The 24,435-nt window shown below is 38.7% G+C and overlaps 1 protein-coding gene across 1 annotated transcript in view; it reads left to right on the top strand.

Moving 5' to 3' along the window:
- Positions 1-1,193: 1,193 nt before the first annotated feature.
- LOC131683742 (acetylcholine receptor subunit alpha-like 2) overlaps positions 1,194-24,435 on the top strand; it is an 85,509-nt gene continuing 62,267 nt past the window's right edge. Inside the window, exons 1-3 of the mRNA XM_058965999.1 lie at positions 1,194-1,901; positions 18,852-18,896; positions 19,225-19,334. Coding sequence (XP_058821982.1) covers positions 1,695-1,901; positions 18,852-18,896; positions 19,225-19,334 — 362 coding nt within the window. The 5' untranslated portion in view covers positions 1,194-1,694. The remainder of the gene's footprint in view (positions 1,902-18,851; positions 18,897-19,224; positions 19,335-24,435) is intronic.

The following is a 24,435-nucleotide window of genomic DNA, read 5'->3' as shown; positions in this document are numbered from 1 at the left end:
CACGAAGCCGCATTGAGAAAAAAAAGTCATTTTGCTAAATGTTTAAATAGTGTTTAAAATAAACATTACGATAATAGGACAGAGTATGAACTGACTAATTGAAAATATAGTTTTACACATATTTGGGATTTAGTTCCTATATGTGTAAACAAAAAACGAGGTTGAGAGAAGTTCATAAAGTATAGAATTCTAGCGACATATGTTAACGTCGTTAGCCGTCAGGAAAGACAAACGTGTTACAATTGAAAATAAAACTAGCAAGCAAATGGGTAATAAATTTGCTCTGTCTAAATCACTGATACTCCCTGTTTCATTTTTAATCATGCAGCGCTCGCTGTTTGATCAAAAAATCCCGTGCAATACTCGGCGCAAAAAAAATAACTCGACTGTTTGAAGGAATCGAGAATGCTGCACGTCCGGCAAGCGTACAGGATGATCTAAGAGTGGCGCTCATAGACGTCCAGTCACAATATGATGGTGTGCATTACTTCTGGGGATGGAGTCTAGCTCATTATTGAATACATTGTTGATACTATATGTACTGATAGCAATTCCATTGTAGCAATCAATGTGAACCAATTGTCTTTTTATCGGTGCGCAGTGCTAGACAAGTGTAGCGAAAGATTATCATCAAATAAACGATTAAAACGATTGACCATCCTAAGACAGATGTCTTCCGTCTGATTCCACTATAATAATAATGAAATGCAGTTGAATTTCACCAGCAAACAACAGCTACTAGTATTTCGACTACAACGTATGGTCTTCTTTAGTGTTCCTATCAGTCCAGTATAGACAGTGTAAAGCTAGTGACCAAATTGTCAAATGTGATTAGCAATGCATATTAATAAAACAACCTGTGTTATTCATTGACTGACACATGACAACACACAACCAAGTTATAACAACGGATTTTCATGGAAGCAGACATTCCATGGCATCATTCGAATAAAATCTAGCGTTCTTTAATTGTTTTTTTACAAAGCCAACAAACAAAACCAACATGTGGAGCTAGGAGTATTCGATTTAAAATTCTCCACCACACCTCGCATCAAAATGATTCTCCCCAAAATATATCCTGGCGTGACACCTCTCGTGAGCCTATTCCAAAGAACCGCTCCCGTTTCAAGCATGCGCATCACAGAAATCACATCTCAGATGAAGCTCTCATTCGTTCCCAGTAGGAAACAGCATCCCATTAGTTTCTAGAGCGAATTCTGAAAACTTGCAGTACAATAAAGATTCGACGGGATCCGCTGCTTTGCTCTACAATATCCGTCCGTGGTGTGTAATACATATACACTACCCAGAACAGCAGCGCCTCTACTGGAATATATCGGATCTATCGTTGAAGTAACGCGTGAAGGGATGCTGTTTGGACGGCTCCCATTAATTATCACACATTTCCTGCTGTACAAGTGAAAAACAGTGCAAATTTTGATTCAAAAGTGAACGTGACAGTAATTAAATTCAGCGTAAACGGCTGTGACGAAGAATAATGGACACAATAGGTAGAACCATAACGTTTGATGTTTGTGTAATAAGGCGCAGCGAAAAGCTTATGGAAAAAGACACGATGAAATCTGACAGATAGAGATGCTGTGCCAGTGTTGCAGAGAGCTGGGAGAATAGAAAAGATAAACCAGTTATCAAAACATTACATTTAGATATAGACAACTCCTCTGCACATTAAAATGCCGAGGGTGAATCTAGCCCTCAAAGCATTTGCCGCGTGTGTTGTACTGTGGACAATATTAGCGCTGTGTGATGCAAACCCGGATGCAAAGAGACTGTACGATGACCTGCTCAGTAACTATAACCGTCTGATACGTCCCGTAAGCAATAACACAGACACGGTTCTGGTGAAACTGGGATTACGATTGTCACAGCTGATTGATCTGGTGAGTGCCTTTAGTTTGTATTTTTCAAATGAAAAAGAAATAATCATTGTTATAACCAAAATACCAACAAAGTAATAAATTCGCTTCATAGATTTGTTCTTAGTTTACTCTCATTTAGGGTAGATGTTCCCTTTTTCATAATAGTGCAATGGACCAACGGAATGAAGAAACTTAAGCTTCTATAGTAAACTCGTTCAAAAATGTTTCAAAGTTGCAACTATCATACCCCTGCTTTCATCTCGATGCGCCTTATTTTTTCAGGTTCTCCTATTCCACCTAATTTATAAAGACAAAAAAAGTGGGACATTCCCACTCAAGCCTATACAGAATTTGAATCGGAATTCTGGCTGGCTTTCTCAGAAATTCCGAATCAAATGAAAAAACAAAATCTGAGTCTGGATCGGTTGTATCATTTTGTATCTGGCAGAATCGCATTCAGGCTGACATAAAGGGGATCAATTGAACTACCGTAAACCGAGGTGGCATTGATCACTATTCGAAGTAATCATTACATATTTTTAGGAGCTACGCATTTTTTTTTCAAGTTTAATATTTTTAAACCATGTACTGATATATGGAGAACAAGATGTGATGGTTTTATGATATTTTTCCAAAAATGATTTCAAGTTAAAGTCCGTTTTCGTAATCCGGAGTGACTTTGATAACCCGCATGTTCACCCAAATAAAGTTATTGATGTCAATGTTTTTCAATCAAATGTTTGTTTAAACTAATTCTGGAAGATACTCATTGTTAAATAGATGTTAATTAGTATTATACAAAGTATTTCAATGCACTGTAAAATTCGAGTAATCAAAATTCGTATAATTTGTGTCCAACTAGAATAAAAGATTATGAGAACCTTTAAAACCTTTAAAATTGTTTTATTTCAGTGCTTTATCGATGTACAAAAAGTTTGATCCATTTTAACACGTTGGAATATTGAATAATAAAAAAATGTTGCGATTTTTAGCTTAAAATAATTTAAAATAATAGCCACCTAGTTTCACAAAGCAAACTCTTAAAAATAAATTTGGCACATCCCACTCTAAAGGATAATAAAAACTCGCTTGTAATTTATTACACTTGCTCAAATCTGAGATTTATTTGTTTTATAAAAAATGGACACTTTACGAAGCTTCGTAAAAATAAGGTAAAGTCAAATTTCGGTTTTTTGTAGTGTTCGTACCCAAAAACGGAACAATATACTCAAAAAGTTTAACAAATCAGTACTTTATAAGTTTAGAGTAAAAATCAATTAAAATTAAAATGATTCGGTCCTATTCTGGTTTAATAAGCGATCTACGAAAAAGGATTCGAATGATCAAAGTCACCCCGGTTTACGGTACTAATTTCCATACGCGTAATTTTCGAAAGGAACTATAACATACTTCCTCTGAGTGGACGAAACTCATTATTTACTATGTTATTTTTTTCTGCTCGTACGGGACATCGTGACTTTGTGACGTTACAACGATTTGACGAATCTTCAATCCATAAATCTGTTATAACATTATCAAATGAACGCCTACATCAAAACTTATTACATATTTAGAAAGTAGACAACATTTCATGAAAGATTCAATCGACATAAACGGAATAAACTGGAAGAGGGTTGTTTTATGACCAATAATGTAACGTGACGTTACAACGCGTCACAAATTAGAACCTTCAGCGTATTTCATTAAAAGTCAAAATATCTGCTCTATAAGATTTTATTTATCAAGAACCAATCTTCTATGAAGTATTTCTAAATAACTTACGAATAATTAGGTGTCATTAAATATAAAGTTTATTGTTTTGTTTCTTTTTAAGCATCTTTTACTTTCGTGACGTTACAACGCTCCTTTCTCAGGAAAAGCGATATCTCATTGCGTTGTAACGTCACGAAAATCTTCAACTTTTCTATAACTCTGTAAATCACGCTGGTGCTATTGAGTGAAATTTTAAATATTTATTACATATAGCCATGTTAATGATATTTTACTCGAATAAACATATGGGGTTGTCCAAAAATCACGATACCAATAATATTTTAAATTGTGGTAGAAATAATCGATCAAACCAAGAATAGATTTGAGCCATTTGGCGCATTTATTTATTTGATACGGCCCAATATGGTAGTTTAACGGAGCCGGAAAAGTAGGTTTTATAACATATTTCATAAAAGAAAATAAACTGGCAGTATGGCTTTGTTGAATTTGGAATAAGGTTCCCGATCCGATTTTATAGTATGATATTAGTATTGTTAGGCTTAAACAAGTGGATTCATATGAGGAAGCGAGCAAAATTTAAGCGCCAGTAATCGATAGGGTTCGGTACACTGAAGTATTGTATATGTTATAGTTACTTTTTACTTGGGGAAAAAAGAAAAAGGCAAAAAAATCAGTTTGGACAAGGAAAAGTTTTTTTCAAATAACTTTTTTTCCTTGCCGTGCCCAACTTGAATTTTCGACGGTCGGTAGGGAACATAATTACCTATCTTGGAACAAAATTTCATACAAATCAAAAATGTTTTTTTTTTAATCGACTTTAAATTTTTGAAATCTATTTTTTTTCAGTGTTGCAGTCAATGAAGAATTTCTTCAATATTTTCATTAGAAAATTTTACTAATTTTGTGAAAGTCACTTGCCATTTGAAAAAAAATGGTAAAAAAGTATAGCCCTTTTCAAAAGACAGTCTAGATCGTTTTTGGAAAAACAAAGTATGCAAAGTGGCTTTTTGTGACAAAGTTCTCATGTACAAAAAGTTTCATTAAAATCTGAGAGAGTGCTGCCAACATTTGTTCGAGTTGGCGCGAAATTCGTCTTCAGCATAAGTCCCCACTAATTAAGCTGTTGAGAAAAATCACATTAAGAATTATACGGAAAAAAACTGTTTTTTTTAAAAGACACCCAAAGTTTTGTTTTCCATAACATAAATAAAATTAAAACTGCTTGACGCACAAAGTTGTTAAAAATTGATCACTCTAGAAAATTGCGGAAGAAAGTATCGTCTAGAATTTGAAACAATTTTTTTAACTTCGATATTTTCAGAACCACCCGGTTCAGTCAAAAGAATTACTCTTTGAAAATGATGTAATCGGAAAAACTACGCACCATTTGCACATTTTTACATTTCTTAAAAGTGAAATGTATAGAATTCGCTCAACTTTCGTATTAATAATATCCTGTCAATGTTGTATAATTTCAAATTTGATATCTGGGTCTGGTGTAGGGTTTACCCATGGTATCGGACTTACCATCAGTACCCTTACGAATTATGAGCGGAGCAGGCATTGCATTTATCGCTCATATGAGTAAATGCGCCCGGATAGTTTGCTACTGCGACAATAAAAACTCACATTTTCACACGAAAAGTTATTGGCACTCACACAACTTCTCCGGATAAATACAACGTGTTATTTCTCTGGATAAATAAAACAGCCGGAGAATGAGTGGATGAGTTTATCACGGTATCCACTTTGCGTTCGCTGCTTTGCTGCCGTTATTCCAAAACACGAAAAAACAAGTCTATCATACTTCTTTGCCGCTTTTCTTTGTAATTAAGTGTATTTTTTAAGTTTTAATTGATTTCCACGAAATTAAAATTTTATCACCTTCTCCGGTGAGAAGGAAAAAGTCAAATAAATTTTATCCGGAAAATCATTCTCACGCTAATTGTGGAGACGGAGAATTTTGCGACTCATCTCATCTCGGAAAAGTTGGACATCGGATAAGCTTCTTCTCGCGTGAGTGAGACAGAATTACAATGCCTGGAGCGGAGTATTGTTTCTCGGAATATTAGTCTGCCATTATTCGGGGTGAAGAAAAAATTTAAACTGTAATTTTTTCTTTACTTTTTTATTGTGCCGGTTGTTTTCGGCAAATTTGACTGCCTTCAATTTCCTAGCATTTTATGTACCTGAAATAATTCATGCCAGGAGCATAAATAAGGAAACAGAACTGGTTGTGTACGATTCGTTCTCGTTACAGTAGTTTGCACTAGCGTCAGCAGCTGACAATGTAAAAAAGCTTTTATTTAGAAACTTATCAACAGTCTATCATAAGTGCCCACCGTGAATTCAAAAGTTGCGTAGGAACGACGGTAGGTAGCGCTAGTGGCATACAAATATTCTTTAAAATGTTATGTATTTTTGACTGTGCTTGAAAATTTATTTTTTTATGTAAGTGCACTTATTTACACGAAACACCAAATTTCATAAATAGGCGAAAAAAATTGTTCAGTAAACTTTATTGTCCAAAGTTGTTCGATCATTGTCGAGCCATCATTTGTTGTCTTACTACTTTAGTATTCTCCTAATTATCCTTACCATTGTACGGCGGAGAAATTAACAATTCGCCAAATAAATTTTATTTTCGATTGATTGAGAAAACAAAATATTTTTTTCAGTGAGCATTTTTTTAAGTTTTAACATTTCTTTACAATTTCTTCTCAGGCGCAATTTAAATAGAACCAACGGATTTCGAGTTTGCCAAAAACTATATGCACCCTTTTTCAAAAGACAATCTACTGGAAAGAAGGTCTCTAGAGCAGTGAGTGAAGTATACAGCATGTTCCATATATCCAAAAGATATACCAAATTTTATCCAGTCGAAAACTATAGATTCCCCTTGGGATTGCTCTGTATTAGAGAGAAGCACAAGAACCCACATCAATATGATCAAATCTAGGTCAAAATTTACGGAAGATACATTTCCGGCCGTGAACTTTTTCCACAAGAACTAGTCTGTGGGACAATGTTGTCCAGCCGCAATCTTGTGTTGAAAATACTTGACACTTTTAGTTTTTGTACATCAAAACAAGTATTATACATCCCATTTTACGAGATCTCGATCCATCTTTACATTGCATCAAGTCAAATTTTCGAAGCATGCCTATGTTTTCGTGCTCTACTGTGATGTAATCCCTTAATAAAATTTTGCAATATTCGTTAGAGAAAATAATGCAGTGTTGCAGCGCTAGATAAATCGAAGAATATATCACAACAATATATCTAGATTTTTAAGGATTCTAACAAACATTTTAACCATTTCTGTCCTACGTTAGTATCAAAAATTCATGCCAGAAATGCGTAATTTCTGAAAGACCGCGAAAAACGGGTACTAAAAATCAAACAGTAGGTATACTTATTTAAATCGATAATCTTTATTATTTCATTGATTTCAACAAGAACTACCAGAATTTTCCTTAACTCCGCCATTTCATGAAGTTTTTCAAGGAAATTTTTTATTTCATATTTCCAAATGTGCGTACGAGTATACATAAATTTTCAAAAAGTTTCGTTCTCTTTCAATCAATTACGAAACAAGTCTCTTCTTTGTCTCCTAAAGCAGTCCAGCCCCTTAAGTGTACCTATTAATTTAGGACACTGTTTTAACATAAATTACCCAAATAAATAAACGAATGAGAGAAGGTTCGACATATTTTGAAAGAAACCGTTAAATTATTCCTTTATCAAACTACCAAAAACGGTGTATGCGGCGTAGTTGGAAGTAATAGAACCAAGATATCTTCAAAAATCATCCTCAAGTAGACAGTATTCGAAGAAGTTTCTTGTGGACGACTTTATAATGACCATGATCCTACTTACTTGAAGTTATTTCTTTCGTTCCTCGTTTTCCGAGATATGTTCTAGATCGATCAAAGGGTCATAAGTTAGAAAATTAGCTGTCAGACGCTACTTGCAAATGAAAGATTGCACACTGAAAAATAATTGAGACACAATCAGACAACTTGAAGTTGTTTGATGTTTATTTCTAGCGGTGGTTGATAGAAAAAGAAGTACAAAATATGTCCTGATAACATCCTTTTCCGTTTAATCGAAACAAAATTCGGCTGGTATGTTAAAACGGATCATTACTCAATTGAACAATATATAACATGTTATAACTTTTGACAGGCACTTGGTGTCTTCAGTAAAGTTATTTGCAAGAGAAAGAGCTATAAATTTACAGAAGACATCATCTCAATAAAATCACTTAAAAGAAAATTAATGGAAATATCTTACTTATAAGGGGATTTATCTGTGAAAACAATGTCAAAAGAGAGAGCATTTTAAATCCAATAACTTCTCCGGACCTCAACTTAGCCGTTTTGGCGTTAATAGTCAATTTCATGTTTTAGTCTTATTGCTAGATACTAAGAAACGGTAATAATTGGTCACAAGCATTTAATGTTAAATACCTTTTTTGATAAGAGTCTGAATTCAACCAGCTATAGCTTGTTCGAAAAGTATTCGTATAAGCTATCTGAAGATATAGTGCCTTTCTATGTTGTTAACTGTAATTTCAAAAAAACTGCAAGAATCACCATTTTTAGACATTCAAACATCCATATCTTAGATACTAAACACAGAATCAAAAACAAATTATTAGCGTTTTGTCTGGGTGATAGGCCTTTCATTTAAAATTGGTTTGGACAAGATAGGTTCAGCCATTGCTGAGAAACACGAATGAGAGTTTGTCCATTACATACACACACAGGCACATACAGACATTGTCCCAAATCGTCGAGCTGAGTCGATCGGTATATAAGACTCGGCATTCCGGGCCACGGAAAAAATCTTGAAAGTTTGAGCGAATTCTATACATTTCTTTTATAAGAAATGTAAAAACATTCAAAGATTGCGTCACTCACACTAGTGCACTGCACTATGGTCCCAAAGCTGTATTTAGGAAGACAAAACTGTTTACGCCCAAACCGTTGGTTTTAGATATATAGTATCTTCGGCAAACTTTCTTGGAACTTTCTTGCAAATTTCTTTATATTAGTTGAATTAGGGTGGTCCTTGCGGTTAGGGTGTTCAAAGTATTAACTTCTTAGATATGTAAAATTCAGCTACATAATGTTCTACAAAGTTATAAATCAATCCAATTGAAGCAACTTTTCTGAAGAAACTATGTGGCTATCTCTAATGGTTCATGTGCTATGATTTTTGCAATATTTAAGGTAGGGTGGCTCTTTAAAAATTGGTTTTATATTAATATCTTTTTATCTGTTAATTTCTCGCGAATACTTTGTTCTAGAGGTTTTTAGAACTTTTATAAATACACATTTTTGTCGAAGCAATGAAGTTTCTATCTCTTTTGTTTGCATAGTTACAGGTGATTTTCAAAACAAAAATGGTTTTTTTCAAAGCTATATATCTTCCAACATTGCAAATGGATTTTCAATCTTTTAATTTCATTCGTTATCGAGCACTCAGTCGAGATAGAAGTCTTTTGTCATCGGTCCGTACACTCTATAGCGACAAATAGTGTGAATCCGCGTTCAAGGTTATTTGCACACTCTACGCCTAGTTGAGGTTTCAGTATTTTTTCCCTTCTTTTGTGTTTCTGTTACTGTACCGTTAGCCGGTCAGTGAAGTGAAGCAGTGTTCTTCTAGTAAGCCGTCTGGATACCGTTACATACACAAGCTAAGTATTAGTTTTCGTTTCCCCTTCTTGGTTGTCTTAATAACGTGCACTGGGCAATAGGCCCGTGCAACAATGACTTCCCCTGACGGCGGTTCGTTTCAAGGTGAGATGGACGTCGAAACAAAATCGGCTCCCCGGCTCAAAGTATATCCGAGCTCGGCCACCGGGCCATTTGTGATCTTCTTTCGGACCAAAGAAAAAAAGTGTTTGAATCTGTTGCAGATTTCTCGCGTTCTGACAGACCGGTATTCGGCCGTGACAGAAATATCGAAAATTCGCCCTGATAAGCTTCGGGTGGTTGTTAACAGTTCAACTCAGGCAAATGATATTGCTGGCTACGAGCCCTTTAAGAGGGAGTACAGGGTGTATATTCCAGCTAGCAGGGTTGAAGTCAGTGGGGTCGTTTCCGATTCGAGTCTGAATTGCGAGGACCTGCTAAAATATGGGACTGGCTGTTTCAAAGACCCCATGCTTAAGCCAGTGAAGATACTGGAATGCAAACGTTTGCATTCAGCATCAGTCGCAGCTGACGGGAAGAAAACATACGTCAACTCAGACTCTTATCGGGTGACCTTCGCCGGCTCTGCCCTGCCCAATTACCTCCTCTTTGACAAGGTTCGTCTACCTGTTCGCCTCTTTGTGCCGCGGGTCATGAACTGTACTAATTGCAAACAATTGGGACACACAGCCTCCCATTGTAGCAATAAAGTCCGCTGTGGGAAATGCGGTGGGAATCAGGCGGATGATTCCTGTGGTAGAGATGTCGAAAAGTGTCTCTACTGTGGGGGAAACCCACATGATCTCCCTTCATGTCCCGCGTACAAACAGCGCGAGGAAAATCTTAAGCGTTCCCTTCAGGGACGCTCTAAGCGATCTTTTGCAGAAATGCTTAAGATAGCTACGCCACCTGTCTCTACGAACATCTTTACCAACTTGTCTACTGACGAAGGCAACTGTGATGAACCCCAGGAGGGAACATCTTCTGCTGTGCCTAGAAGTAGTAGAAAAAGGAAGAACATTTCCTCTTCCAAGCTTCGTCGTAAAGGCCAGAAGGTGTCTCTTCATGGTCCCCCTAAAATAACTACTCAAGGAAGTACTGTTGTAAAACCGAAGCAAGTCGCTCCCGGTCTCAGTAACCTGAGCTCAGAAAAGGAGTTCCCAGCACTTCCAGGAACATCAAAAACCCCAAGTGTTCCCATATCTCAGCCAGAAAAAGAAAACAGTGCTGGCTTAATAAATTTCTCTGACATTGTGGACCGTATTCTTACAGCGTTGAACATTTCTGACCCCCTTAAAAGTATCTTGATAAGCTTTCGCCCCGCAGTAAAAACATTCTTGATGCAGTTCACTGTGAAATGGCCCCTCCTTTCAGCGATTGTATCCTTCGATGGCTAATTCGTCGAACGAGGTCAAGGATTTAATCACTGTTCTACAGTGGAATTGCAGAAGTATTATCCCGAAAATCGATTCGTTTAAAATCTTACTAAATAATTTGAAATGCGATGCATTTGCCCTATGCGAGACATGGCTCACTTCAGAAATAACCCTACACTTTCACGATTTTAATATTATTCGCTTGGATCGAGAAGACTCTTACGGAGGAGTACTTTTGGGGATCAAAAAGTGCTATTCTTTCAATCGGATCGACCTCCCCTCGATACCAGGCATTGAAGTTGTCGCTTGCCAAACCAGAATTAAAGGTAAAGACCTTTGCATTGCATCCCCCCTAGAGCCTCAGTTAGCCACCGACGGCTTTGCGATATTGCGGAACTCCTCCCCGCACCGAGGCTAGTTTTAGGTGACTTCAACTCCCACGGCACGGCATGGGGTTGCCTTCATGACGATAATCGATCTACCCTACTCCATGAGCTTTGCGACAACTTCAATATGACCATTTTGAATACGGGTGAAATGACACGAATTCCTGCCCCTCCAGCGCGTCCGAGCGCCTTAGACCTGTCCCTCTGCTCGACATCGCTGCGGTTAGATTGCATGTGGAAGGTAGTCTCTGATCCCCACGGCAGCGACCATCTGCCAATCGTAATTAATATTGCTAACGGTTCAGGGCCACCGAATACAATCAATGTTTCGTATGACCTCACACGAAATATTGATTGGAAGAGCTACGCGTCCGCGATATCCAACAAAATCGAGTGCACTCAAGAGCTTCCTCCGGAGGAAGAGTACGGGTTCCTGCCTGGCTTGATTCTCGATACCGCGATTCAAGCTCAGACTAAACGCGTACCAGACGCGAATTCACGCGGGCGTCCTCCCAATCCATGGTGGGACAAAGAGTGCTCAGACGTGTACGCGGAGAAGGCCGCTACGTATAAGACCTTCCGGGACGACGGGCTGCCAGCTAGCTACCGACAGTACGCGATGGCGGAAACGTGCATGAAGAGTTTGATAAAAGCCAAAAAACGTAGCTACTGGCGCCGGTTCGTCGACGGACTAACGAGAGAAACATCGATGAGCACTCTTTGGAGTACGGCCCGGCGCTTACGAAACCGAAACAGTACCAATGAGAGCGTGGAATATTCAAACCGTTGGATATTTGATTTTGCCAAGAAGGTTTGTCCGGATTCCGCCCCGGCACAGAAGATCTACCGCGCCGCGTTCCCTCACAATAACGCGAACGAAACACCGTTTTCGATGGTGGAGTTCTCACTTGCTCTCTTATCATGTAACAATAAAGCCCCAGGGCCAGACAGAATCAAATTTAACTTGTTAAAGAATCTGCCAGACTCTGCCAAGAGACGCTTGTTGAATTTATTTAATAAGTTTCTTGAGGGTAATATTGTCCCTCATGACTGGAGGCAAGTGAAGGTCATCGCCATTCAAAAACCAGGAAAACCAGCCTCCGACCACAACTCGTATGGACCGATTGCAATGCTGTCCTGTATCCGAAAGTTGTTCGAGAAAATTATCTTGTTTCGCCTCGATAATTGGGTTGAAACAAATAGCTTACTGTCAGATACACAATTTGGTTTCCGCAAAGGCAAAGGGACGAACGATTGTCTTGCCTTGCTCTCAACAGAAATTCAAATGGCTTATGCTAGCAAAGAGCAGATGGCATCAGTTTTCCTAGATATAAAGGGGGCTTTTGAATCAGTTTCTATCAAAATTCTTTCTGAGAAGCTGAACCAGCATGGTCTTTCACCGACTCTAAACAACTTTTTGCTAAACTTGCTGTCTGAAAAACATATGCATTTTTCGCATGGTGATTTATCGACATCACGAATTAGCTACATGGGTCTTCCCCAGGGCTCATGTCTAAGCCCCCTACTCTATAATTTTTACGTGAATGACATTGACGAATGTCTTGTCAATTCCTGCACGCAAAGGCAGCTTGCAGATGACGGTGTGGTCTCTATTACAGGTCCCAAAGCCGTCGATCTGCAAGGACCATTGCAAGATACCTTGGACAATTTGTCTGCTTGGGCCCTCCAGCTAGGTATCGAGTTCTCCACGGAGAAAACTGAGCTAGTCGTATTTTCAAGGAAGCGTGAACCAGCGCAACTACAGCTTCAATTAATGGGTCAAACTATTGCTCAGGTTTCAACTTTCAAATATCTCGGGATCTGGTTCGACTCTTAAGGAACCTGGGGATGTCACATTAGGTATCTGAAACAGAAGTGCCAGCAAAGGATCAACTTTCTCCGTACAATAACCGGAACATGGTGGGGTGCCCACCCAGGAGACCTGATCAGGCTGTACCAAACAACAATACTGTCGGTGATGGAGTACGGGAGTTTCTGTTTCCGCTCCGCTGCGAACATACACTTCATCAAACTGGAGAGAATCCAGTACCGTTGCTTGCGCATTGCCTTGGGTTGCATGCACTCGACACATACGATGAGTTTAGAAGTGCTGGCGGGCGTCCTTCCGCTGAAAAATCGATTTTGGGAACTCTCATATCGATTGCTTATCCGATGCGATATCTTGAACCCGTTAGTAATTGCAAATTTCGAAAGGCTTGTCGAGCTCAATTCTCAAACCCGATTTATGTCCTTGTACTTCGATTACATGGCACAAAATATCAATCCTTCTTCATACTATCCCAACCGTGTCAATCTCTTTCATGCTTCTGATTCAACTGTATTCTTCGACACATCCATGAAAGACGAGATTCGTGGAATCCCGGATCACATACGTCCGCAAGTGATCCCAAGCATCTTTCATAGTAAATTTCGAGAAGTCGACTGCAACAAGATGTTTTACACCGACGGGTCAAGCCTCGACGGCTCCACTGGCTTCGGTATATTCAATCAAAACCTCACCGCCTCATTCAAACTCAATGATCCTGCTTCAGTTTACGTCGCAGAACTTGCTGCTATTCAGTATACCCTTGGGATCATTGATACTTTGCCCACCGATCATTACTTTATTGTCTCGGATAGCCTCAGCTCAATCGAGGCTCTCCGTTCAATGAAACCTAGAAAGCACATTCCATATTTTCTGGGGAAAATCTGGGAGCGCCTGCGTGCTTTGTCTGTAAGATCGTACAAGATTACCTTAGTTTGGGTTCCCTCGCATTGCTCCATTCCAGATAATGAAGAAGCGGACTCTTTAGCTAAGGCGGGCGCTTTACAAGGTGACATATATGAAAGACCAATTAGCTTCAGCGAATTTTTCAGTATCACTCATCAGAGAACCCTCGAAAGTTGGCAAACTTCATGGAGCAATGGTGAACTGGGAAGGTGGCTACATTCGATAATCCCTAAGGTATCGACGAAACCTTGGTTCGGGGGGATGGATGTGGGTCGGGATTTCATTCGCGTGATGTCTCGGCTCATGTCCAATCACTACACGCTGGACGCACATCTCCGGCGTATTGGGCTCGTGGATGGCGGTATCTGCGCTTGTGGCAACGGTTATCACGAAATCGAACATGTTGTCTGGGCATGCGCCGAGTACTGTTCTGCCAGATCTCAACTATTCGATTCCCTTCGGGCCCGAGGAAGATCACCCAATGTCCCGGTTCGAGATGTACTAGCAAACCGCGATATTCTCTACATGTCCCTTATATACACGTTCCTCAAAACCATCAATATCCAAATTTAAATGCCCCTATCTTTTCTCTTATTATTCCCAGAAGTGCCCTCTTCCGCCTACCGTACCCCAACGATGGTTTGATACGACTCCAAGACGAGACAAAACATCTGTCGAATGAACCAACAACACGAGATCTACAGTACAACATCACACACGCAGCGCGGTGTGTTCCCGATCCGTATCTGAGCCGTACTACGAAATCGTCTGGAGGAACCCCTGCCGGCTCGAGGAAAACCGCCCGGCGTCCCAATACTTGATACATCCGTTCGAATCTGTAATCCTGGTCGTTGATTACTGATGCCGGAAACTGAAAGTTTATATCCCCCCCCCGTTCAACCTTGTCCACCCTCTCTCCCATGTCTCTGATACACAGATGTATGACTTCACCCCTTCTCCCCTTGAATATCTTCCCAAAACTTATGTGCCCCCCTATCTTCTAGTGTTAGTTGATCAATCCGTTCGAATCTGTAATCCTGGCCGTTAATTCATGATGCCGCAAACTGAAAGTTTATATCTCACCCCCCCCCCCCCCTTCAGCCTTGTCCGTTCTCCCTCCCATGTCTCTGATACACAGATGTATGACTTCACCCCCTTCTCCCCTTGAATATATTCCCAAAACTTAAGTGCTTAGTTTTAGTTGATCAATATTTAATCTCGTTAAGAAATGCCCAACAGTACCACTACTTTAAAATAGCCCTAATTAATTCCCCTTTAGCTATTTCTAGTTAATAAGCTTGTAAAATGTTCCACTTAGTTAATAATTAATTTCTCCTACAATCTCCCTTCTAAAAATCATAAAGTGAATTACTATACAAAGAACACACAAAATGACCCGTCCCCCAAATCTTACGAATATTATATTATACCCTCTTTTATATGTATAAGTTAGCTGTACAGTTTTTTTTTTAGTTTCATTATATAAAACAAAATAATATTGAAATGTGTAACCCCCTAGTTTTAAGAAATTCAAAATGTAAAACAATGAAAAAATGGCACCTTTAAGCTAACGCATACGTGCCTTATCAAATAAACAAATTGAAAAAAAAATCTTTTAATTTCATTTGAAAGATCGTAACTTTTGTAGTTTTTGGTGAAAAAACTGCGGGAGCGTTATTTCTGTAAAATAAATAATTAATTTTTGAAAATGGTGTATTTTTCAAAATCGTTCATAATTTTTCAAATAGACGAGATAATAACTTTGTTACTTCAGCAAAAATATTCGCCATATAAAGTTCTAAAAGTGCTGCAAACAAACTATTTACGATAAATCAATGTATGAAGTGACAAATGAAAAATAGTGATTTTAAGGGGTCACGTTTTTAACGTTCAATCTCTTATGGTAAAATCAACTGAGAAATAGTCATTGAGTGTGATAATACCGAATGTCATGGCAATTCTATTGGATTTGTAAACGTTTTTGAAAGAACAATCTACCGTACATCTAAATAGTACAGTGGATTTACAGTAGTGTTAGCTGCAAACTATCGTTAATTCTAAATCGGCCAACAAAAGTTATCTATGCTCACTTAAGTAAATCCTTTTTGGTTTGGACTAGTGCTCAAAACGAGTGCTGGAAAGAAAATGTTTTAGTTCACGTCTTGTTATCTTAAAATAAAATCTTGAAACGAGTTTGTTATTCATAGCAGCGGAAATTATTGTATGCTTTTCCTACATTTATGCAATGTTTGAAAGTATAAATTAATTATCGACTATAATGACGGCTGTGGGTAAGTTAAGGAAAGATTTTCAATTTTTTGTTACTTCAAAACAAATAAAAGTAAGAGGTCTGAAAATCGCTAACCGCGAACTGGTAAAATAACTCATAAAGCATAATTCCCTAGCATCTATATAATGCATGATGACGGTACTCGCTATATTGGCCCCGTAATAGATAACTTTTATTTAGAGTTTACTATAGTACGCTATTAACACTATTGTGAATTCACGCTAACGTGTAGTTGTATGGTAAAATGTTGTGTTTTCAATCAGTGTCACATATTCAATAGATTTTCATTATAACACAGATTGACTATTTCTCAGTTGATTTTACCATAAGATTGAGCGATGAAAACGTGACCTCTTAAAATCACTATTTTTCATTTGTCACTTCATACATTGATTTATCGTAAATACTTTGTTTGCAGCACTTTTAGAACTTTGCATGGCAAAGATTTTTGCTGAAGTAACAAATTTATTATCTCGTCTATATGAAAAGTAATGAACGATTTTTGTTGAAAAATACACCATTTTCAAAAATTAATTATTTATTTTACAGAAACAACACTCCCGCAGTTTTTTCACCAAAAACTACAAAAGTTTCGATCTTTCAAATGAAATTAAAAGATTGAAAATCCATTTGCAATGTTGGAAGATATATAGCTTTGAAAAAAAACCATTTTTGTTTTGAAAATCACCTGTAACTATGCAAACAAAAGAGATAGAAACTTCATTGCTTTGGTAAAAATGTGTATTTACAAAAGTTCTAAAAACCTCTAGAACAAAGTATTAGCGAGAAATTAACACATAAAAAGATATTAATAGAAAACCAATTTTTAAAGAACCACCCCACCTTAAATATTGCAAAAATCATAGCACATGAACCGTTAGAGATAGCCACATAGTTTCTTAAGAAAAGTTGCTTCAATTTGATTGATTTATAACTTTGTAGAACATTGTGTAGCTGAATTTTACATATCTAAGAAGTTGATACTTTGAACACCCTAACCACAAGGACCACCCTAATTCAACTAATATAAAAAATCGGCAAGAAAGTACTAACAAAGTTTGCCGAAGATACTATATATCTAAAACCAACGGTTTAGGCGCAAACAGTTTTGTCTTCCTAAATACAGCTTTGGGACCATAGTGCACTGTACACTGCTCTAAAAATCTAGCGAAACCGTTTTAGGGCACCAGCGGAGGGTCGTTCAGTAAGCCTTTTGCGTCACTTTCAGTGGGATATACGTGTGTCTAGCATTGTTAATATTGCTGATTATGTTAAGGAAAGCTTGTTCGCTTCGGCGATCCATAATGGACAAACCTAAGACCACCTACCAATTTGTCAGGATCTAATTGCTAATCATCTTTAGAGAGTCGATATTTGAAATGCATCTGGTCTGATATATGCACATAGAGACACTGAACCTCGTGATTAATGGATTTGCATATTTCCCGAAGAAGTAGTGCCATTGTACACAATTAAGTGAACCAATTGTAAAGTTTCATTTGGTAATACCTATTACATTGAATCTGCTGTACATTATTTATTTTGTATAGTATTAGTGCTGAATAATCCATAGAATTATAATTAGCTACTAGAGGTATCACCAAAAACCTATTAGGATCCCTAATGGCAGAAAAACAAAACAGCACAATGTGTGAGCGAGTACAGCACCAGACTCAATTTTCTTGCATTCGATGAAGGCAGATTTGAAATGGGAAATAGTTAAGCCGCACTTTCATCCATTCTTTTTTAAATAGATTAAGTTTTCCATAGTCTCTCAGAAACGAGACCCCACCCGGTCGGGTTCCAACAGTTACTCAAGCGGAATCATGCCTGTTCTTTATACTATATCCAATTCGTATGTATGAGCTGAGCATACACATGCCGAGATAGACGATTTCACTCAATGGTAGAAATGCATTCCTAGATGAATAGATCCCGCATATAGAGAATCGGACAGGATTTGGTTCCTAGTTTTATTTTTTTTTTTGAACATGAACCTTCCTTCATACCACTCTGCGAAACATTCGCAGATGCGATGTAACGCTACGGTCCAACGAATGGCACGTCCTCCATCCTTTACATGCAAGTGCCATTGCCATGCCAGTATTCTGGAAAAGAGCTCAACCAGCAGCCGTCAACCAAATGGAATGAAGATATTATCGTTATTTAAATACCGTGATCTGGTAATGGGAACAGCAGGGGAGATTTGAATTTAATTTAAAACTGTCTTGCTGGTTACACGATAAGATCAAGTACAACCCGTTCTGTGGTAGACAGCCAGCCACTTTGTGCTGGAAACTAGCATTAAATTAAATTACATTCAGTAGAGGGATATGTTAAACTTTTTCCGGGCATAGAGCATAATCCGAAAAATTTTATTTCCGCAATCGATCGCATTCCAACATTTTCACCTTGTCACTATCGTTCAGAGTTTTGTTCGTCGTTCAAACATACAAGTGTCAGTTATGGATTAAACTTGGTTTACTGTACTATCATACTGTTGTCCTGTTCCAAGTGTTTTTCTTCTTGATGAATAAACAACAAGTGACAAACACTATATTCAAATGAACTGAGTTGGAAACACTGTTGATTTATAATTTTAAGATGTTTTTCGCTTTTTAGATATATCTAAAAAGCGAAAAACATCCTAAAATTATAAATCTAAATATTATAAAATATATCTATATATAGATGTCGTTTTGTTTTGTTGTTGGTAATTTGTCTTCAACTAATTTATGTTTCTTGATTTCAGAATCTCAAGGATCAGATTTTAACTACGAATATTTGGTTGGAACACGTGAGTATACCTATTAATTTTTTAATCTGTATCGCAAAACTTGATTACTTCCATGTTTGCTATATAAATGAATGGGGACTTTTACTGCCGTGTAATTTATATTCTTCATTTTTTTTATATTGATTCCTAGGGGAGAAACTAACCCTTCGTGCAATTAGATCACAGAGCTGTGAATACAACATGCAATCACTTCGGCTGCTTGTGCGTAGACTTTGCGAATTCAAGAGCTTTTTTCATATTTTCGCACATTCTTCATGTCTGGCAGTTAACAAGCGACGTACTCTACGCTAGTCTTTTCAAGTGTCTCTTTTTCTAACACCTTTTGCAGGAGTGGCAGGATCATAAATTCAAATGGGACCCTGCCGAATACGGTGGTGTGACGGAGCTCTACGTGCCATCCGAACACATCTGGCTGCCGGATATCGTACTCTACAACAAGTATGTAACCTGCGATGCAATTATCTCATTTCTATTTTTTAGTGTTTAAACACACGCTCACACTGATTGTAGCGATAATTGTAGGGTGCGAATTGCGATTCTACTTCCTTCTTTCCTCACTTACCAATTTAAAAAAAACTAAAAATGAGACCAAAATTTCGCAGGGAATGTATGAAATGCCAAACTAGCGAAGCAGGAAACATCAATGTCACACCTCCAATGGGTGCGCAGAAGCTGGTTCAGTATCCATGGCAATTCTTTACCCTTGAATTTGTAGGGCCATTACCAGTCTCCGGGAAGAGTCGTAGTACATATCTGTTGGTAGCGACAGATGTCTTCAGCAAATTTGTGCTGTTACAGCCGTTTGGGGGCCCGCATTTTTACCTGAATGGGAAACCAAATGAACAGAAGGTGGGCGAAAAATCCCGGAATTCATAGAACAGTAATAAAAATAGTGATTGAAAATTATTTGTATTCATTCGTCTTATTGAATTATTGAATTATTATACGAGAAAAATTTGAAAGACAATTAAATGTAACCATACCATAACTTTATTTGATATGTGACTGTTGTAAGCGTTCTTAAGAGAGTTACCAACTTTATATACAAGGTCAAAGACCGAATTTTTCGGTTGAATTGAGTAAACACACTTCAAAATATTCAGAAGCCAAATCAAAATATTTTCGAAGAAAGCTATAGAGCGCCAAACAGGAATGCGAGCGCACGAATCCGCCCTCTTCTGCATTCGCTTCTTTGCTGGTGGTACTGGATGTTAACCTGGAGACACTGGGCGCGATTGTTTTTGAGTGATTATTTGTTCTTGTCAGATCCGTAGATATTGGTTTTATAGCCGTATGGGGTGTGGCGTAAGATAACGGCGTGCTATTTATAATTATAGTAGGCGGACTTTTCTTAGCTGCTTCTGCACAAGGTTTTCCGTGATGGTGCAAAACACGATAGGGACGGCTGCAATGATAAACTGTGCGGAAAATAACGGTTGTACGCGGATGCATCATGAACTACTGCACAACGATCAAAAGGACGATTCGTCTGCCACGATTACATCGTCGCCTACGGAGAAGCAGAGTGGTGAACTATCCCATAAGTGTAACATACAACATGCCAACTTTAGTGCTGTGTTGTTCCGATACCTTCCGGTTATGTTGCATAGCAAACACCAGTTCGTTACTTATGCTTTCTTCGACGAGAGATCTGAGTTATCACTGCTCGACCAGGAACTGTCAAAAAAGTTGATGCTGGAAGGAAATGTGCAATCGTTGTGTCTGAGGTAGACCGGAGGCTACCAACGAAACGAGACGAATTCCCGAATCGTCAGCCTGGAAGTATCAGGAATACGCACTGTTGAAAGCCTAATTTTACCGCACCAAATGCTCGACATGGAGGAATTTACGCAACTCTACCCGTATATCCGCGGACTGCCCATTGAATCATATCGCGAAGCAAGACCACGTATACTGATCGGAATGAAGCACCGAGAAGTCAGTGTTGTGCTGAAGACCAAAGAGGGTGGATACGATGAACCGATTGCAGAAAAAAAGGCTACGGCACTCAAAGAGGAATTCTTCAGATTTTCTCGCAATTAGTTTGGTACGCAACGGCTAAAAGTTTCGGGATCTCATTAAACTCCGTTCTGCTAAAAGGACCAAATTACCTTTGCTCGTTATTTAGCTATCCTACGTCAATTTTAAGAAAGGTGAGTAGGCCTAGCTGGGGATGTGCGCGAGATGTTCCACCAGATACGTAACCGTGACGAAGACTAACAGTGCCAGTGCTTTAACTGGATCGACAAGGACGGCAATTTGGCGACCTACGTCATGAGCGTGATGACGATCGGTGTCTGCTGTTCGTCTAGCAGCGCGCAGTATGCGATGACGTTAAACGCTGAACGATTTTCTCACGAGTTTCCTACAGCGGGTTGTAATGACGCGACACTACGTTGATGACATGCTGCTTAGGGGCCATGCATCAATGACGTAGGGGGTTGGGAGGGTATACCTAATTTGTGACGAAGTGTGACGTGGGGGAGGGTAGGGTCAGAAGTTGTGCAACGTAGCATTAAGTTCAAATTTTTTAAGAGTAGGTAAAACGATTTAATGTTCCTCCATTCCCAACAGAAATAAATTTAAATTCACACAAGTTACTTTTCACGCGGTTTTTAATGTGGTTAATTTTACGATTCCCGGAACTACAAGCTCGCAAAAAACAATGAAACATTTTTTATACGGAATTAACTTACTACATTAGTTAGCTTATGTTACTAACTAGTAGACTTAGTTTGGTAGCTAAATTAAATTTTCTCGTCGGATTCAACCAAACAAAATTTAGTAATTTAGATGAACGAATACTTCATAGAATCATGATTTTTAACTGAGAGAACTTCTCTTCATGCCCCATGACATATAAAATTCAAAATAAAACTGTGAACACTATATTTGTGATGAAATGGCCTTATTTTGTACGCAATTTGCTGATATAATGAAAATGTTGATAAAAGTTGTCAAACATGTTGTAAGGACATGTATTTAAAAGAATTGAAAAACATATGTAATTTTTTTTTTCATCCCTCGGTAGCGTTGCGCTAGGAGAGGGGGTGTAGGAAAATGCTACGCTATTCACAAGGGGGAGGTTTGAGTTTTGTGACCAAATGCTACGAGGGGTTAGGGACGATCTGCGATCCCCTTGGTTTGATCGCCCATTACCTTATGTATCTCAAAGTTCTGCTGCAGGATATCTGGCTTTCGGGTACCCAATGGGACGAAGAAATCAATGCCTATTTGTACAACAAGAAAATTTGGTACAGGAATCAGTAGCGTCTGGCTCAAATGGCACGTTCCCCATGTTGATCGGAGATTTGTGCCTTGCCAAGAATCATCTTTTCATCATTTTCCTAATGGGAAGGATTGGGGAAGTAATAAGGTTAGGGGTAAGGAAAACAACGACACAGAACAATTAAAACAGAGCATTCTGCCCCCCGGAATGATGCTGAACGATCTGCAGGTGCTACAACAGCAGGAATAAAACTTCCAACCCCCGGAGGGATTTAGAACCTCTACTTAAACAGTGAGCGGATATATCAACACCCCCGAGGGGATATTGAGATAACAGAACGACAACACCCCCGAAGAGATATTGTCATTCAAATACGGCTAAAAAAAACTATAGCTCTTTACAACACTGGGTTAGGAACAAAAGCATATCCTTAAATTTCAGCTCTCTGTACATAGGTTCATCTATGTATGGAGAACCAAAAATACGGATGCGCAATTGCATTAATACAGGGCAATTGCATATCAAATGATATGATGTTCCGTAATCGGATTCACAAAGATCACATGAATAATACTCAGCGCGCTGAATAGTAGCTATGTGATAATTGAGTTTGCAATGTCCAGTCAGTGCCCTGACCAGAATACTGCAGTTGTGCTTGGAAAAATGCAACAAATTTCTTGACATTTTCGGACTCATATCCGGCAGAAAAGCCTTTGTTTGAACGCAAGTTTGCAAGCTACACCAATGGTTGGCATGTTCGAATGCAGCCCAAGAGCGAATCTTGTGCTTTATCCAACTTATTGACAGTGGTAGAACTGGTTCTAGACCAACGAAATCAATCGCAGCGCCAGCTCTAGCCAATTCGTCCGCCCATTCATTTCCAGTAATACCGGAATGACTGGGTACCCATAGAAGGTAGATAGCGTTTGAAATGCTATGTTCTTCGATTTGAGTTCGACATGCGATTACTAATTTCGATCTCGAATATGCCGAACTAAGTGCTTTCAGGGCAGCCTGACTGTCAGAGCAAAAATAGATTCTTTTACCGCAAATTCCCTGTTGAAGTGCGGATTGTACGCCACACAGAATCGCAAAGATTTCTGCTTGGAATACGGTACAGTATCTACCAATCTACCTGGTTTAATCTCATCTCATGACAATAGACACCAGCACCAGCTCGGCCCTCCAACAAAGAACCTTTCGCATAACAAACTACGTATTCTTCAAGTTGTCGCTCCATCCAGCCAGACAGCCATTCCTCACGAAGAGGAATTCTCACATTGAAAGTTTTAGAAGGAAAACTACATGTGAGTGTAAAGTCACTGGGAGCAAGTGTATATTCATCCCAAGTAACCATTTGGGGCCACAGTCTTGTGTGGTTAGTTACACGATCTATTGGGTTACTGTTCCAGAGACCAGTAACCTTAAGACGGTATGCACAAGAAAGTGCTTCTTGTTTCAGAAACACATGTAATGGTTTTATGTTCAAGAGTGCCTCGAGAGCAGCAGTAGGTGTTGTCAAGAACGCACCAGCCATCGCCATCAAGACCATCCTCTGACGATGGTTTAACTTTGATTGGATTGTCATGACTTCTCCCTTCTGCCACCAAACAAGGCACCCGTATGCCAGTATTGGTCTAACAATTGTTGTGTAGATCCACTGAATGTACTTGGGTTTGAGTCCCAAAGATTTGCCGAAAGCCCGTCTACATTGGCCAAAGGCCATGCAAGCTTTCTTGATCCTGAAATCGATGTGAGCTGTCCAATTAAGTTTTGAGTCGAGAATTACCCCAACGTACTCAACTTAATCTTCGACAATAATTTCAGAGTCAAAAAACTGCAATGGACGAGCTCCGGTTGTAATCCTTCGTTGTGTGAAAATCACTATTGAGGTTTTATTTGGATTAACTGATAGTCCAACATGAAGACACCACCGCTCAACAACACATAAGGCTTGTTGCATCAAATCAAAAAGTGTGTTAATGCAAATACCGGTGATCATTATATGATAATCATCGGCGAAACCATACGTCGGAAACCCAACCTCATTTAATTTTCTCAACAAGCTATCGGCGACAAGGTTCCATAGAAGTGGTGACAGCACCCCACCTTGAGGACATCCGCAGACACTCAGTTTCCTCATCTCTACTTGTCTTAACGATGAGCACAGATGTCGGTTGCTAAGCATTGCGTGTATCCAGTTCGTGATATATGAAGGTACTCCATGATCTCGTGCTGCTTCCAAAATGGATTCGAAAGACACGTTGTCAAAAGCACCTGCAATATCGAGAAAAACTCCTAAACTTGATT

Source organism: Topomyia yanbarensis, chromosome 2 (assembly GCF_030247195.1).
Source record: "Topomyia yanbarensis strain Yona2022 chromosome 2, ASM3024719v1, whole genome shotgun sequence".
Taxonomy (NCBI): Eukaryota; Metazoa; Arthropoda; class Insecta; order Diptera; family Culicidae; genus Topomyia; species Topomyia yanbarensis.
The sequence above is the reverse complement of the archived record's forward strand: the minus strand, read 5'-3'. Positions and strand labels throughout refer to the sequence as shown.